Source organism: Boeremia exigua (genome assembly GCF_020726555.1).
Source record: "Boeremia exigua strain MPI-SDFR-AT-0100 chromosome Unknown C7974scaffold_4, whole genome shotgun sequence".
Taxonomy (NCBI): Eukaryota; Fungi; Ascomycota; class Dothideomycetes; order Pleosporales; family Didymellaceae; genus Boeremia; species Boeremia exigua.
This window is the reverse complement of record NW_025763521.1, coordinates 2,017,331-2,032,582: the sequence shown is the minus strand read 5'-3', so window position 1 is coordinate 2,032,582 and position 15,252 is coordinate 2,017,331. Positions and strand designations below refer to the sequence as shown.

Here is a 15,252-nt window from a genome sequence, read left to right as displayed (position 1 = left end):
CACTCGGAAGCCAGCCGATTCGATGATGAGCGAGGGTTCATGTCGTCAGCCAAACAACGCAAACATGCGCGGCTCACCATGACACCACCGCTCCAAAGCTTCGACTTCCCCAACCGATCACGCTCGCCAATGCCACAGGGTTTCTGAGATCGCCATGGCCCCACGATTGCTTTTCGCAGCGCCCCGAGCGCTCGCTTCGCGCTCAGCGGTGGTAGTGCGAATGCGCCTCGGTCGGAGGTTTGCCTCGAGCTCCGCAAATGCGCCAGAAGTCTACGATGTAGTCTGTGTGGGCGGCGGCCCGGCAGGATTGAGCTTGCTGGCGGGGTTGAAGGCGTCGCCGGTGACGAGAGGACTGAAGGTCGCTCTGATCGAGGGCCAGGACATCCAGAAAAATAGACTGTCGAAAGATGCAAGCCTGGAAAGCTTCTCCAATAGATGTAGCTCCCTCACACCCGCTTCCGTCAGGAACCTGCAAGGTGCGCCAATGAACGAAGCAATGCGACAAGTGCCATCTAACTTCTGCATGTAGAGATTGGGGCATGGAAGCATGTGAACGCAGCACGAGTACAGCCATACCAGGAGATGCAAGTATGGGATGGCGTCTCAGATGCGCGCATATCTTTCGACTGGGATACAGCGCGCCCACTTCTCTCGCCTCGAAATCCCGCACAGCCGACTACAATCGCGTATATGATCGAGAACACAAACACGGTTACTATGCTCTTGAGCCGACTGGAGGAACTGGGGGGCGTAGACATGTTCACTTCCACCAAAGTGAGCTCGATCGAGCTGGGCACAGACACGGAACAAGTGGACTTCACATCGTGGCCCGTCCTCACGTTGTCAAACGGCAAGACACTGGCTGCTAGGTTGCTCGTAGGAGCAGATGGCGCAAACAGCCCTGTCCGAACGTTCGCTGATATCGAGTCGCGAGGTTTCGACTACAATCGTTTCGGTGTCGTAGCTAGCTTGAGCATCGAAGGTCAAGGCTGGGGTGGACAGGATCACAAGATTGCATACCAGCGATTTTTGCCTTCGGGACCTCTGGCACTGCTGCCCCTTCCTGGTAACAAGTCAACGCTTGTATGGAGCACGACACCGGAGCGCGCAGCTAGGCTCAAGGCCCTATCACCAGAAGACTTTGTTGCTATGGTCAATGCCGGCTTCAGGCTGTCGCCAACCGATCTCGAGTACCTGCACACGCTCGAATCGGGGCAAGCAGAAGAGGTGGCCTGGCGAGAGAAGCACACACCTGTCGATGAGCGAGCCATACCGATGCGCATCACCAACGTCGAAGCTGGCACAGTTGCCGGCTTTCCCCTTCGTATGCGTCACGCCGACACATATACCGGCGAGCGAGTCGCTCTCGTGGGAGATGCAGCCCATACTATACACCCGCTTGCAGGACAGGGCCTGAACCAAGGGCAGGGAGACGCTGCGGCTCTGGTACAGACAATTTCGCACGCAGTGCGAACTGGTCAGGACATTGGCTCGACACTGGCTTTGGAGAGCTATAACAGCGAGCGATATGCAGAGAACAATGCCATGTTGGGCGTCTGTGACAAGCTGCACCGATTGTACAGCATCGAGTCAGGGCCAATTGTAGGACTAAGGAGTATTGGACTGAGCGCTGTGAATGCCATGGGCCCGCTGAAAAGCTTCTTCATGAGCAGGGCAGCAGGTGGTTCGTAATATGTTGTACTTTACATCTGTACACTTAACTTGTATACATAGAGCTGAGAAAAAGATCTACGAAAGATACGAATGGCATCAAATCGCGCCATCGGAATAGCTCCGCAACTTGCCCTGCATACGCCCCACTGTTTGTTGCCCCACGTCATTGTCTAACAACATTTCGATGTCTGACATTTGAGACTCATTCGCATAACACCGATATGGCAGACCACCAGAAAGAGATAGAAGAGTTCGGGAGCAACGATGACTTCTGGCTGTTTGGCTACGGGTATATGCTGTCTGCAGAATTCATAAGGACGGAATTTAATATAGCACAGGAGTTTGATTTGGAAGCCACCGCCACACTTCGGTATATGCACCTCTTTTTGGACTTACAATGATTCCCACTAAGCATTCCACAGACCAACGTGTCCCTGGCTACATCGAAGGCTACGTCCGACGTTTCTGGCAGGTACAACAACCCACCCAAGACATCCAACCCCCATAACTAAACACTCTCCAGGCTAGGTACATCCTCTCCCACCACCCCACAAAGTCCCCCTAACACCCCTCGAGCGAAGACCACAGAGGCACCCCCGAAGCCCCGGGGCGCGTAGTAACCCTGATCGACCACGCGCACTGGGCCACCCTCACCGACCACGTGAGCCCTCCCCCCTTCCCCAGAAACCAGTTTTCACATGTACTCACCCAACCAGCACGAGCCCACCGAGCGCGTCTGGGGCGCCGCGTACCACATCCCCGCGGCACACGTCCGCGCGGTGCGCGACTACCTCGACCTGCGCGAGATCAACGGGTACAGCATCCAGTTCACGCCGTTCCGGCCCGCGGCGCACGCGGAGCCCATCCGGTGCCTCGTGTACATCGGGCTCCCCTCGAACCCGCAGTTTCTGGGCCCGCAGGAGCCGGGGGCGCTGGCGCGGAAGATCTTAGAGAGCAAGGGGCCTAGTGGCGAGAATAGGGAGTATTTGTTTAATCTTGAGGAGGCGCTGTTGGGGCTGGGTGCAGAGAGTAAGGATGCGCATATTAGTGATTTGGTGGCGAGGTGTAGAGAGATTGAGGCTGGGGGGCCGGGGGTGGAAGGTGATGGTAGGTAACACAGACTACTAAGAAGACACCTCCTTATGAAGGTTGATCATATTACAACATTGTTGTGGAGGAGGCATAGCACTATGCATTTACGAAGATCTCATATTTGTGCCACATGTCGAGGCTGCTGCGAAGCATCAAGTGTATATAATACCCAGAAGAAGACAAGTCTATGCCCAAGCGCCGACCAATGCCATGAGCAGTGCCCCAGCGACGACACTAGCACATGCCTGCAGTCGTCGCTTGCCCTGCAAAGTGATGTAGCTTTCGTCGCTCAGAAAGTCCTCCGCAAGAAGCTCTACCAGACCTGCAAACAGCAGAAGACCACTCGAGATGGCGTTCATAAAGCCAACCATCAGCAGGCCAGTCTGGCTGAATGGATCGTAAAGGGTGTGAATTGCAAGACCGATCGCTTGACCTATAGGCGTCGTAGTCCCGTAGGCAAGTGCCATGAGCCATGGCTTGGGAGACCCAGCAGGGAAGCGGATGGCGCTGATGCGCGATCCCAATGCAAAGCCTTCGAATGTCTGGTGGAACGAGATGGCTACTAGCAGCACGATGAACGAGGTTCCTGTTGCGACGGACAAAGCCATGCCAATGAACACGCTGTGAAACAGAATGCCCGCTTCGAGAAGCAAGCACTGTAGCAATAGCTTCTGGTTCTGTGCCTCTGTCTTCTCAGGCGTTTCTGGCGAAGGGTCGCGTGAATCGTGGGCTGGATGCGGATGTGACAGCAGCTGGGATTCGTCTTCCAAGTCTTCTTCCTCGTCTTGTCTGGCAAGCTCTTCAGGGCTTATGTCAAGATCTGAATCGTCAATGCTGTCGATGCTTTGCCTGGCAGCACGACCGTTTGGTGCGCTCGGCGTAGTGGGCGACACAAGCGAGAGCGCTGGCGACCGTCCTGTCATAAGACCTGACTGTTCCGAAGCCTCTACATCATGCAGAACGATGCCCGGTATATTTCGACCAGTGCCAGCGCTATATCTCCCGAAGCTGTGGCTTCTCTTGTGGGTCGGCCGGGTGTGGGCGTGGTGGTCATCGTGACCCAGAGTATCGTAGTCGATTGCATGCGAGTGACCTGCACCTTTCGATGCAAAGAACATCTCAACGCTGACGACCACGAAGACCGACGTCATGGCTATGAGGCCCGGCATGGCCGGATAGCCGCGGTTCCAGAAGTGCGGGAGACATCGATCGGTGAGCGACACGAAGGCGGTAGGGAGGAGGTGGACGAAGGCGGTCGCTATGAGCACGCCGGTGCCGAAGTGTCTCGACAGGAACAGGAATCGTGAGGGCACCGGGATGCCAGGGAATCGTTTGACGATGATGGGGAAGGAGCAAGCTATCCATGGTCAGTTGCGCCGGCAGCAGTCCACCACGAGTACACACACCTGCTGTGCTCAGGGCAAGGATGAGAACCAATGCAAAGACATGGATGCCTGTGTTGTAGTGCTTCTTGCCGCCTTTCGATCCGCACGCTGGCTTCTCGGCTTGCTCCTGTCGGCGTTGCAGCTCGTTGCGGAGGAGCTCGGTGGTAATGTGCGAGAGGCCTGGCCAAACGCTGCAGTCAGTATATGCATACAGTTCGGCTTCGCCTACGTAAGCCAGTTTGCGCGACTCACCTTCTGCAAGACCATCGCTGGCCGTCATGTCGGTGTTGCCAGAGACGTGCTCAGGGCCACTGGATGCTCTTGCCAATGGTACCAGGCGGAGCATCCCCTTACATAATTCACGTCTGCGCGTCCCCGTAGTGCCAATCTTGAGATACCTCTTCACTCAATACCACGCTCGGGTCAGGTGATAGTGAGAGTGAATTGCGACGACCCATCGTGGATATTGTTGGATCTGAACAACAGCCTCGGAACGTGGGTCCGCTCCAGCGGCTGCCAGCACCAAAATCTTAGGTCCGACAACGCAACATCGAGATTGCCTTGGAGACCCGCTCGTGCAATGGAGATGCAGAAACCGATGCTAACTGATAAGTTGTCCGTTCAGCCACAGATAGTCTTCTGAAGGTGAGTATACTGTGTCAGCCTCCGACCAAAAGAGCAGCCTTGCAATACCCTGTCACGTTCTTCACTACTGCCAGCCAATCCAACGTTGCCTCATCACACCAATCAAACACTGCAAGAGCATGCATACATAGGACACGATAAGTAAGGGTCTACAGTTCTGCGTCTCGTCTCGAAACTATGGACGGCCTCAGCCGATTGGCCTATACCCCGGAAGTCGAGAGGCAAATACTGGGTTCATAATTCCAGACTAATCGACCATCGCAGGGTTGCGATGCTATCTTTGTGTATGTTTGACACATAGCATCAGTTGGCGGCAACACACAGAACCGTGACTCGCCATATTTGCCAATTCCGGGACGTGTTTTACCAGATAACTTTGGACAAAAGTGTAGATACACATTGTAACAAAGAGTTCAATATCGGCACCAGGCACCGGCAGCTCCGAGTTCCCGTCGCCTCAGCAGCCTAGGACTGATCCGGACTTTGATAGTTGCACAACTTCAGCCCCTCCGAGAACCCCAGATCCATCGCTAAGACGGGACAGTCGCACCCCGGCACCGCTCAAAGGACACGCGAGTAAGGATGGTGGTGAGCAAGAATCAATTGCGAGACCTTGGCTTTGATACCGTTCGCGTCTTACGCTTTGGCGTACCCTGTTGAGCTGCATTACCACTAACACCCCCGAAATCAGGTCAGCAACACAACCTCCTGCTGGCCCTGGTTCCGCAAAACGTGTGATGGAGGACCAGGATCAAAACGCCAAGGCTATACAACGCTCTGAGCCAACTGTGCCAATCCAACAGGACTTCCTCTTTGTCGATGCTTCTGAAGCAAAGGCATCTCGCCAAGGACGACGCAATGCTCGCTCGTTTGTTATGCAGAAGGCCAGAAGGGAGCGGCCATGGTCAACGAGCAAGCAAGCTGCAAAACAACGAGCGCAAGGAAGTGCGAGTCCGCGAAGTGCCGGTACACCCCCGGCACCATCAACTCCAAACACAACTACTCCAAGTCCTACCCTGGAGTCCGGCCAACAAGGCTATTTTCCTATGTTCGAGCAAACCAGAGCTGGCGTGGGTGAGCGACGCATCTGTTCGAATTGCGGCATCTTTGTAGTCCGCCACGGCCAGACACTCTGTCCCAAGTGCATCTTGCTCACACCTACCGTGTCCGTAAGGGAGCCTAACAAAGGCATGCTCGATCCGTTTGGCACGTCTTGTGTCAAAATCACCAAGGATGTATCGGAGCTTCTTGATCATTGTAAGCTTTCTGTTCCTTCTCGCAAAAGGCAGCTCCATCGCAGTGGTTGAGGTCAAGTGCTCGAGACTACCCGATGCGCCACCGTCGGGATGTCGGCAGGCTCAAGCGAATGCGAGGCGAAGCCTTGTCCCAAGTCTGTGGTCGTTGGAAGTCAACAGTGCTGACTCGTCGTATAGTCGTCCATGAGATGGCCCCTGGCATAATCGGTGTTGACATTCGCCGAAGGTCAACCCTGATGAAGTCAGAATGGTTTGATACGGCACTGAGTAACAGAGGTTTCATGCACAGTTTGCTTAGTACAATTGCTCTGCACATGTTCGTCTTTGGGAAGGGTACCGTCAAGACGATCCTTGATCATCGCGCAAAGGCCATCTCAGCGGTGAACAAGGCGTTATCGGCACAAGATCGTGCTGTTCGCTTCTCAGACGCGAATCTTGGTGCTGTGTTCAACCTTCTGACGGTTGAAGAAGGTTTGATGATGCCTCAGTTCAGAGGGAAAGCAACGCGCGACGAGCAGCCGAATGCAACGGCAATGCACCTGAACGGCTTGCGAGAGATGTTACATCTGCGGGGTGGCCTAGGTGCTGTTGGCACAAATCGTATATTACAGGCCTTTATACTTTGGTATGTAACACCACGCTTTGTGCATGGCCCAAAGCGGTTGGCAAACGCTTACTGAGCATCAGGCATACTACAGCACACGCTATAGCCGCTTTTGCAGCTCCTAACCCCACAACATTACAATACATTCGCACCGCAAACTTCCCTCATCATCCACGAGGTTATGTTCCGAACTTCTCACAACATCTCATCGGTCTGTGCCGGTATGCAGGTCTGACAGAGTCTCTTGTCGAGTTGCTTGAGTCTGTGCTAATACTTGCCGCTGATCTGAACGCCTGGTATGATGAAACAGAGAGCCCGCTCGACGCGCTCGACATCCAAAATTACTCATGCGTGCTGGAGTGCTTGTTGCTCGCATGGATGAGCGAAAGAGAGCCTCTCATCACACCGCTTGAAGGCGCACTTTGTGTTGCATTGATCATTTTCACCGTACGAACAACTGAAGCACTAAAGAGACCTTCAGACGTTCATCAACTCCACTTCATCGCAAGCAAGCGGCTCGAAAGCGCCCTGAATTGCACGACGCGCGTCGAGTGGCAATCGTGTCCAGACTTGCTTCTTTGGATCCTATCTGTCGGTGGTATCTCGGCAGAAGGATCAGCAGAGAGCGCATGGTTTGTCCATCAGTCCTCCCTTGCGTGCGCAGAGTTCAACATCGACTCTGCCGATGCATTACTTGACAGACTAAGTCTTTGTGGCTGGGTCAACTACAAGCTGGACGAGTCCGTCTGTCATCTGTGGGACAGAATAGTTCACCTCAGGTTAGATTACTACACCCACATTGAACCCATTCGTTCTTTTACTTATACTTGACTCCTCACCCTCAGACTTGAACCATACCTTAACGCGCACTCTCCAAGTATCGATAACGCGAGCAGCCCTCCGGGGCCCTTACAAAACAGCCTTAAAGAGAACGAGCTTATAGATTGGCAGACAATCGATTGGGCAGCCGTCATCTCAGCCACGCCTGCACAAGAGGCGGATATGAGCAATGAAGGAGTAAGTTGGATGACAGCAACAGCAACTCCGGCACCATTTGGATTTGGCGATGCTTCTGGCAATGTTTTGATAGATTACGGGCATTATCACGAAGATCTGGGTTGGCTATGTTTGTACCCTTTCTTGTTTTTACTGCGACCGCATTTGCGCTGGGCCCAGGTATGCCGTGGACACCGCTGACCAATACTTCTACAGGATGCCAAGTGCTTCTTTGCTGACCTGACTATCGACCAGTCCGGGAGGGCAGTGAACGAGTTGATGTGCAAGTATATGTCGCTCATCATCAGGGTCGCGAATCTTGATGCCCCCGAGAATCGACGACCGAAGCTGAGGGACCGAAACGATTCTGGGAACGGGTAGACTGCGGCAAAGACGAAAATGGAACAGGCATTCAGATACACTCAATGGTATTGTACCGGCGCGGACGGCGGCAAGCTCGATGTTGATGAACTACATCCATCATCAATTTCCAGCAGGATTCAACAACCTCCCTCCATCACTGGTTACCTGACTTCCGTTCGCAAACTTATCCTTCATAAGATATCCGTACGCCTCGGCAATCTCCTCCGGCTGCCCCAGCGTGCCCGACAAACTGGCCACTCGCTTCCACTTCGCCTCTGCCTCCTCATCCATCCCATCCAACAACGGCTGCAGCAGCTCGGTCTGAATAGCCCCCGGAATCACAATGTTCGAGCGAATCGGTGCCAGATCAACGGCTAGCCCGCGCGTGAGTCCCTCGGCAGCGGCGCCTACAGTCGCCACGAATGTCCAGTCGGGGAAGGGCTTGTGCGTGTTGGTCCCGCCCGTCACCGTGAACGACGAGTTGACGGACTGCGGCATGTATTTTCCGGTTGTGAGCAGCTTGGCGACGAGGCTGGCCGCGACAATGCGAACGGTGAAACCTGCGAGGAGGGTCTCGGGCGTGACCTTTGCTACGGTGGGAAGAGATAACGCATCGCCCGCCGTGAAAGCGATGTGGTCGATCTTCTTGCTGCCGCCGTCCGTCGCCTTCTCGAAGAGCGCGGTCAGGTTGGATTCAAGGTTCGCGACGTCGAGCAGATCGCAGGCGTAGCCCGTGATGTTCTCGGCTGGCAGATCGGGATACAACGCCTGGAGCTGTTTGACCTTGGTGTCGACCTTGGGCTGTGCGGATCCGGAGATAGTGACGCGCGCACCGTTCGACAGCGCCATGTTGGCCACCGCATAGCCAATGCCCGACGTCCCGCCAAACACGAAGACACGGGCGTCCTTGAGACGATTGATATGAGCCATGGCCAGAACTAGAGCAACGACGAGAGGAGCTGTATATCGTACAGAAGAAGAAGCAACGGTATTGATGAAGCACAACACCCATACTCCACCACGCTTTATATTGCCCACACCACGCTGCTCCAACCAGCGTACTCCCGCTATGTCCGCCAGCAGAAACCCGTCCCTCCCTCAAACCACGAAGGATCAACACCTGAGGCCACAAACCCCATCATCTACTGACCTAGCCGCGGGCCGCCTTACACACAACGCCACGCTTGCTTGCAACGGCCTACCCGCAGGCGGGTCTTGGACGGCATAGTTGAACCCCGCTCCGGGCAACAGAACAAATTTACTACCCGAAGCACTGGTACCAGGAGGACTTATGGTGTTTGGTGGCGGTGTGTCCGTCTTAAGTCCGGCACTAGTGCGGCTCGCTGACTGAGCTGGATGCGCATGTGGTAGTCATTGAGCGCGGATTCTGATCATGTAGTCGATGCTGCTTTGTGGATTTGTTGGGGTTTCGGTGGCCACGATGGTTGGTGTGGTGGTTGATTGTGCTGCAGGAGGGCTGCGTGAAGTAGATGCGCCACAAAGGTATCTAGGGTGTGAAATGTTTGTACTACGAGATCTACTGCAAGAGACTCCGAATTGAATCAATCGTATCTTCATTCTTGTCGTGTACCATGAAGGTCGTTCATACATCTAAAGTTCTTTGCTACCTGTCACGATGTCTGCTTGGCTTGCTTCTTCTACGCACAGTCGTGGTCTGTTGCTACCCACATTGACACCATCTGCTCGACCTCCGCAGCCACTGGGCTAGTGCGGTTGGATTGTGAGTTCGTGTTCGCTCATACTCTACCCTACCTCAGGCCACAGCCTGCGAGGCATAGAACTCTGGATACTGGTTCTGGATCATAGTCGTTACCTTCTCCACCTCCTCAGCAAGGCCCATTACGTTCGCATCCCACTTCCTCAGCTCCTTGCCCACCACGCGCTCTGCATGCCCCGTTTTCCGCTCGCCACTGGCCTCGCCCTCAAAGAAGATCAGCCGGTCAATCTGGTCAATGTGCCCCGAAAGACGACCCTGCTCCAGCATCTTGGCCGCGTAGTCCTCCGCCTTTTCGGCGTCAATGCCCAGCAGCTCTCCCAACTGATCAAACCCGATGTTGTTGTACAGCTTCGATGCGCCAAGCAGGTTGTGCTCGAGAACCGCCTTGTCGAGGACAGTTGACCCATCCGCAGTCTTGGCGAGCTGGTGTGGACTCAGCTTAGTAGCGAAAGCCTTGATCTCGGCGGGCGAGAGGAGACGGTCGAGGAAGATCTTTTCGAGGATGGGGTAGTCGGGCAGCGAGCTGGCCCTTTCGTCCTTGTACAGCTTGGCCAACATCCTACCACGCTGTGGGCCAGCTGGCGCGAGAACCGTGCAGATTATGCCAGCTCCTAGTGACGACAGGCGCTCCTCCTCGTCTACCAGCGATTCTTGGCTCATTGCATAGTATGCGGCTGCTGCGTCGAGGAAGGAGCGCTGGGCATCGTAGATACGAGCTTGACTGAGCTGGAAGTGCATCCGCGTTTCCTTGTCTTGGACACTGAAGATGATGTTCTTGACCTTATTCAGATGCGAGAAGGCGCTTGTTGGGTCATCCTCTTCCAAGTAGCACCGCACGATCCGGATCCATACTCTTGCTTTGTCGTCTGCAGTTATGGACTTCTGTGTTGACTCCAGGTTGATTGACGCGAGTATCTGCGCCGACTTCCTGAAGTCGTCGATGGCCTCATATGCGTCGGCCAGCGCCTCTTTGATTGATGTGTCCTGCTCCTCGTACTGTCCAGCGCCCTTTGACTGCAACAACGTGACGACTCTCTCGCCAACTTCAATCTTGACATCTGGATTCTTCACCTGGCCAAAGGCGTCTGCGAAGGCAGCGAGGAGCGGTCGGAGCTGGACTATTCCTATTGAGTCGTCGAGGAGGGTTTGTGCGTATGCGTTGAGGTTCTCGGCGAGGTTATCTGCAGAGCCGATGATTTGTTGGAGGATTGATGTGTACTGCGCGGGCTTGTCGGCGGTCGAGGCGGATTGTACGTCCTGGAGCGCAGAGGCGACTGCTGGCGAGGCCATCTCCGCGGGGGTGAGCAAACAGCTCGGAGAGTCGAGGATTCAGGGTGATGGCGAGCTTGGCCTGGAGGCTGGCGCAATGTTATTGTCTGCAGAGCACGGAACTGTATGAGATCGCGCAGTATATCTCAAGGGTGCAAGGCAACATTCATGTGGGGGAGGGGCGGAGGGAGCTATGACCGCTTGGTACCGCGGACTAGTTACTTCACTAACGTGTTTCGTGCAACAACGATTTTTGAGAATTATACTTACCTATAATATTTGGGGAGTATTAATATTATTCTAGCTATGTCTACGTTGGTAAGTAGGTGCGTGGCCTTCTACCCATTTACCACTGTATCTGGCCCTTGGTCCCAGACTCCCAGCCCGGGACCGATTTACTAGCATAGTGTTGAGATGGCTTATATTTCATATAACGGGCTGTGTGCTATATATAGTGGTATTTATTATTCTAATATAATTATATATCGTCGAATTTTCAACGTATGGCTCCGAAAAATCGTTCTTGAACGAAACGCGGTAGCTTGGCAGGCAGCCGTTAGCGCGAACCGTGAATGCGGCTCTCGCAACTCTCTATATCTATTGTCCCACCTACATCCTTATTCCTCAAAAACAATTTCGTCGAAACCACACCAACTCGTCCACTCACTACGAAAATTCTGCCAGAAAACATTGCGCCACATCATACTCATACCAGCCACATCATACTCACACCCGCTGTTACAGACAGACTCAACGACGCATCCCAAAGTCGCGCAATAGGCTCCAGCCAGTTACCAACCTTACACTCTCCTTTCACAAAAATGAACGGTATCAAGCAAGAAGCGGAGGCGGGCACGCCAGTGCAGTACATGGACGACGAGTTCTTCGAGGATACCGGGGAGATGACGATGCCCGAGCCAGACACCAAGAGCGACGTCTGGTTAACGCGCATCGAGAAGTGGTTGTACGATGCTGTCTCCAACTGGGATGATCTCGCAGAAGGCAACGACGACGACCAGATCCAAATTGGCGAAATACTCGCCTTCAACACAACCACAGGCATCGACAAGAGCAAGCCCATGCGGATGTTCTTCAACGACCGATGGCGCGCCAAGGCGAAATTGCCCACTGCATATGAAGTGCGGCCACAAGAGTGCTCAGATACCGTACTCGGGAACACATATGTCTTCACCGAGAAGGACCTCCCAGGCTACAAGCCCAATGGGTTTGGCCAGGGTTACCGAGGCGGTCCGGGAAGCTATGGCATGCAAAACCCCAAAGCCGGCATACAGAAGCGCGGCAAGTACAGAAAGGCAATCCCTAAGCAGACAGCCTTGATCGGCCATGCAACACGCCAGTACCAGGCCATCCCTCTGCCCACGAAAGAGTATAAGGACTTTGAGCAGCAGCGTCTTAAGCAGGCCATCCAAGGCTCGCACATGGAGACTGTCATCATCAAGGATCCCGGCGTTGTCAACTACAACAGCGTCCAGAGCAAATTCACCTCATTCATCAAACCCACCACCAAAGCAAAGGCACAGCAGAACAAGGCGGCTCGTATCTCTCACCGCGAGTTGCTGGACATGCTGCACAGCCTGTTCGACGAGTACGAGTACTGGTCCATGAAGGCGCTCAAGACACGCACAAGGCAGCCCGAGCAGTTCCTCAAAGAGGTGCTCCCGGAGCTGGCTCACTTGGTCAAATCGGGCTCCTTCGCGAGCCACTGGCAGCGCCAGCAGCACTTCAACGTCGGCCGCACGCTCAGCAACCAGCAGTCAGCGCTGGCTCCGGACGTCGGCGGCGACGAATCGGAAGACGACGAGATGGAAGACGTGATGGTTTAGAAGCCGCAGCGGTTCTGGATGACGTTTTCATTGTTCTGTCCGCCGCAGAGGCCCAGACTGCTGTGCTGTGTGTAATGGAGGTTTCTCGCGTTTTCTTCAGCGGTGTTTCTGTACATGGTTTCTGTACACGGTTTCTGTACATGCATAGAGGCGTTTAGTAGTCTTGCGTATACCCCCAATAATACCAGATCAATCCCATATCAAGCAAAGAGATTCAGAATGTGTCTAACAGTGCTTCACTTCATCTGTACTATCCCTTCACGTCGTATCCGCATACAGTCAGATCACGACGCCGCGGCCCACTAGCGCCCGTCCAGCGCACGACTCCTGCTCCGACGAGCCTAGTGGCCGCCCACCACCCGTCATCGTCACCACTATGCCGTCTCCAGTGGGCCCGGAGCCGCGCCCCAAAGGGCGCGGAACCCTCCACCCTCCACCCCAACACCTCTCACCCCGCGCAGAAAGACTAGCCCGCCATGCCGGGCCCGAAAGAGCAAGGAATTGAAAATGGAAACCGCGCGCTCAATGCCATGGAGACGCAGCGCCGCGCCGCGCACTGGCTCGACCGCTACGCGACCTCCTACCACGCCTGGACCCGCGACGCGTCGCACCCGCGCCGCTGGACGCGCCCGCTGGGCCTGGTCGAGACATCCTTCGACGCCGATGGCGAGTACGCGGGTGGCCGCGCCGACATCACGGCGACCCTGCGGTGCGGCGTGGTGCACTCGCTTTCCGCCCGCGAGTGGCGGCAGCGCATCGGGCTGGCGTGGGCGGCGCTGCGGCTGCGGCACGTGCTACTGCTCAGCCGGGCCTTTGACGCCGCGGACACGGGGCTGCGGGGCTTCAGCGTCGAGGTGCCGGGGGACGTGGAGCGGGCGGTGGGGGATGCGGTGCGGGGCACGGTGTGGGCGTGCGAGGGGCTCGATGCGAGTGATGTGCACGAGCATGCGCTGAACGCGGGGCGGGTGGTTGAGCCGCGCGAGTGCATGTCGAAGTTGCATGTGTTGCCGGGGCGGCGGGGGGCGGACGGGGTGAGCGAGGTTGCGTTTCTGGTGGTGATGGCGCATGAGATTTCCGACGGGCTAAGTGCGTATGCGTGGTTCAAGGACTTTGTGCGGCTGTTGAATCTGCCGGTGGGCGCGATCGAGGACGAGATTCGGGCGTCGTTGGAGCCGGGGGTGGTGGAGGCGCGGCTGCCGCCTGCGCAGGAGGACTTGTATCCGCGGATTGGCGGGAACAGGGCGAGGCAGCGGTGGATATGGGCGATTCTGCGGGTGCTGCGGCATGTCAAAAGCGCGCCTCCGCCGACGTTCGAGAACCCTTTGTACCGGCAAGAGCGGCTCGAGAAAGCCAGGCCGCTGCAGCCAAAGTACCCCCAGCTATTCTCCTACGAGAGCGCAGACATGCCGCCCATGTCAACGGGCCATATCAATGCAACGCTCTCGCCGTCTGCATCGGCACGCGTGATCAGCCTGTGCCGCGCCGCAAAGCTGAGCATCGGGGCGGGCTGTTTCGCGCTCGCAGGACTGGCGATGATGGACATACACGCGTTGCGGTATCCGTCACTCAGCGCCTCCGAAATTCCCGCCATGACGGCCTCGTTCCCGCTAAACCCGCGCGCATTCTTTACCAACCCGCCGCCCACGGATTCGTGCATGCTCGCCTTCAGTGACGGCGTCGCAATGCCATTTACGCCCTCTAGTCTGCCCATTGAGAAGCGCTTCAGACTCGCAGCCAAGACGGCGAACCGCGAATTGAAAGCGTACCAGAAACGGCTCAAGACCTCGGACAAAGGCGAGATCAGCGCTGGGCTGGACAAGCATGCGCCCGGGCGGTTGCTGGCGACGGGGTATTTGGCGATGCTGGAGCGTGTAGAGTCGAAAATTCCGCCGCATAGACAACTCGGCGTTGGCAATCCGCAGGGTGAGTTGCAAGCTAACGGCGGGTATAGCGCGACGTGTGGAGTCAGCAGTGTGGGGAGCTTGAAAGGGTTCCTCGCGCCTGGAGACTATGATTTGCACAACAAGAGTAAAGATTTTGTCGCGGATTACAGAGGCCTGAGAATGGGTGTGCGGGCAAGAGAGAACGAGTTCCTGATTGGAAGCTCGACCGACTCGGAAGGGCGCGTTGGGTTTGGTGTGAGCTACGACATGAACGCCATTGATCCCGAAGCGGCAGAAATGTGGGCGAAGACGATTACGGGGTTGCTGGAGAAGGACGGCGGACCGAAACTGTAGACAATAAGCACTCTTCAACTGTACATATAACCGTCACCAAGAAGCAGTGTATGCGCTGAGGAAAAACAAATCGATTCGGCTGTTCTCCAAGCCTAGGGTAGTCTTATTGAACCAGGGACTATTGCACAGATGTATGTAACATGAAATTG

At 55.5% G+C, this 15,252-nt stretch overlaps 7 protein-coding genes across 7 annotated transcripts; 4 read left to right on the top strand and 3 right to left on the bottom strand.

Moving 5' to 3' along the window:
• Positions 1 to 154: 154 nt before the first annotated feature.
• On the top strand, positions 155 to 2,827 carry C7974DRAFT_374741 (uncharacterized protein; the record flags this gene model as incomplete). The annotated part of the gene is made up of 7 exons (XM_046140164.1): positions 155 to 476; positions 530 to 1,684; positions 1,735 to 2,044; positions 2,198 to 2,202; positions 2,256 to 2,335; positions 2,391 to 2,781; positions 2,823 to 2,827. The coding sequence occupies 7 exons, from the start codon at positions 155 to 157 to the stop codon at positions 2,825 to 2,827; spliced, it is 2,268 nt and encodes a 755-aa protein (XP_045999374.1).
• Positions 2,828 to 2,951: 124 nt separating this feature from the next.
• On the bottom strand, positions 2,952 to 4,431 carry C7974DRAFT_374740 (Zinc/iron permease; the record flags this gene model as incomplete). The annotated part of the gene is made up of 3 exons (XM_046140163.1): positions 2,952 to 4,123; positions 4,173 to 4,331; positions 4,404 to 4,431. The coding sequence occupies 3 exons, from the start codon at positions 4,429 to 4,431 to the stop codon at positions 2,952 to 2,954; spliced, it is 1,359 nt and encodes a 452-aa protein (XP_045999373.1).
• A 1,102-nt stretch (positions 4,432 to 5,533) lies between these two features.
• Positions 5,534 to 8,046, top strand: C7974DRAFT_451445 (uncharacterized protein; the record flags this gene model as incomplete). The annotated part of the gene is made up of 5 exons (XM_046145784.1): positions 5,534 to 6,053; positions 6,230 to 6,677; positions 6,740 to 7,435; positions 7,502 to 7,673; positions 7,869 to 8,046. 5 exons carry the CDS (start codon positions 5,534 to 5,536, stop codon positions 8,031 to 8,033), a joined length of 2,001 nt encoding a protein of 666 aa, XP_045999372.1. The 3' UTR covers positions 8,034 to 8,046.
• Positions 8,004 to 9,181, bottom strand: C7974DRAFT_155223 (uncharacterized protein). Its single transcript, XM_046135848.1, has one exon. The coding sequence runs from the start codon at positions 8,943 to 8,945 to the stop codon at positions 8,136 to 8,138; it is 810 nt and encodes a 269-aa protein (XP_045999371.1). The 5' UTR covers positions 8,946 to 9,181; the 3' UTR covers positions 8,004 to 8,135.
• Positions 9,182 to 9,528: 347 nt separating this feature from the next.
• On the bottom strand, positions 9,529 to 11,191 carry C7974DRAFT_390956 (COP9 signalosome-like protein complex subunit 4). The gene has a single exon (XM_046141526.1). It carries the CDS (start codon positions 11,041 to 11,043, stop codon positions 9,790 to 9,792), a length of 1,254 nt encoding a protein of 417 aa, XP_045999370.1. The 5' UTR covers positions 11,044 to 11,191; the 3' UTR covers positions 9,529 to 9,789.
• Positions 11,192 to 11,628: 437 nt separating this feature from the next.
• Positions 11,629 to 13,085, top strand: C7974DRAFT_155100 (transcription initiation factor IIF). The gene has a single exon (XM_046135847.1). The coding sequence runs from the start codon at positions 11,844 to 11,846 to the stop codon at positions 12,864 to 12,866; it is 1,023 nt and encodes a 340-aa protein (XP_045999369.1). The 5' UTR covers positions 11,629 to 11,843; the 3' UTR covers positions 12,867 to 13,085.
• A 311-nt stretch (positions 13,086 to 13,396) lies between these two features.
• Positions 13,397 to 15,103, top strand: C7974DRAFT_306893 (uncharacterized protein; the record flags this gene model as incomplete). The annotated part of the gene is made up of 1 exon (XM_046138103.1): positions 13,397 to 15,103. The coding sequence occupies one exon, from the start codon at positions 13,397 to 13,399 to the stop codon at positions 15,101 to 15,103; it is 1,707 nt and encodes a 568-aa protein (XP_045999368.1).
• Between the last annotated feature and the right edge of the window lie 149 nt (positions 15,104 to 15,252).

Excerpts from the sequence above, each read along its gene's own strand:
- C7974DRAFT_155223 (XM_046135848.1), bottom strand. The coding sequence starts at position 8,945 with ATGGCTCATATCAATCGTCTCAAGGACGCCCGTGTCTTCGTGTTTGGC.
- C7974DRAFT_390956 (XM_046141526.1), bottom strand. The coding sequence starts at position 11,043 with ATGGCCTCGCCAGCAGTCGCCTCTGCGCTCCAGGACGTACAATCCGCC.
- C7974DRAFT_155100 (XM_046135847.1), top strand. The coding sequence starts at position 11,844 with ATGAACGGTATCAAGCAAGAAGCGGAGGCGGGCACGCCAGTGCAGTAC.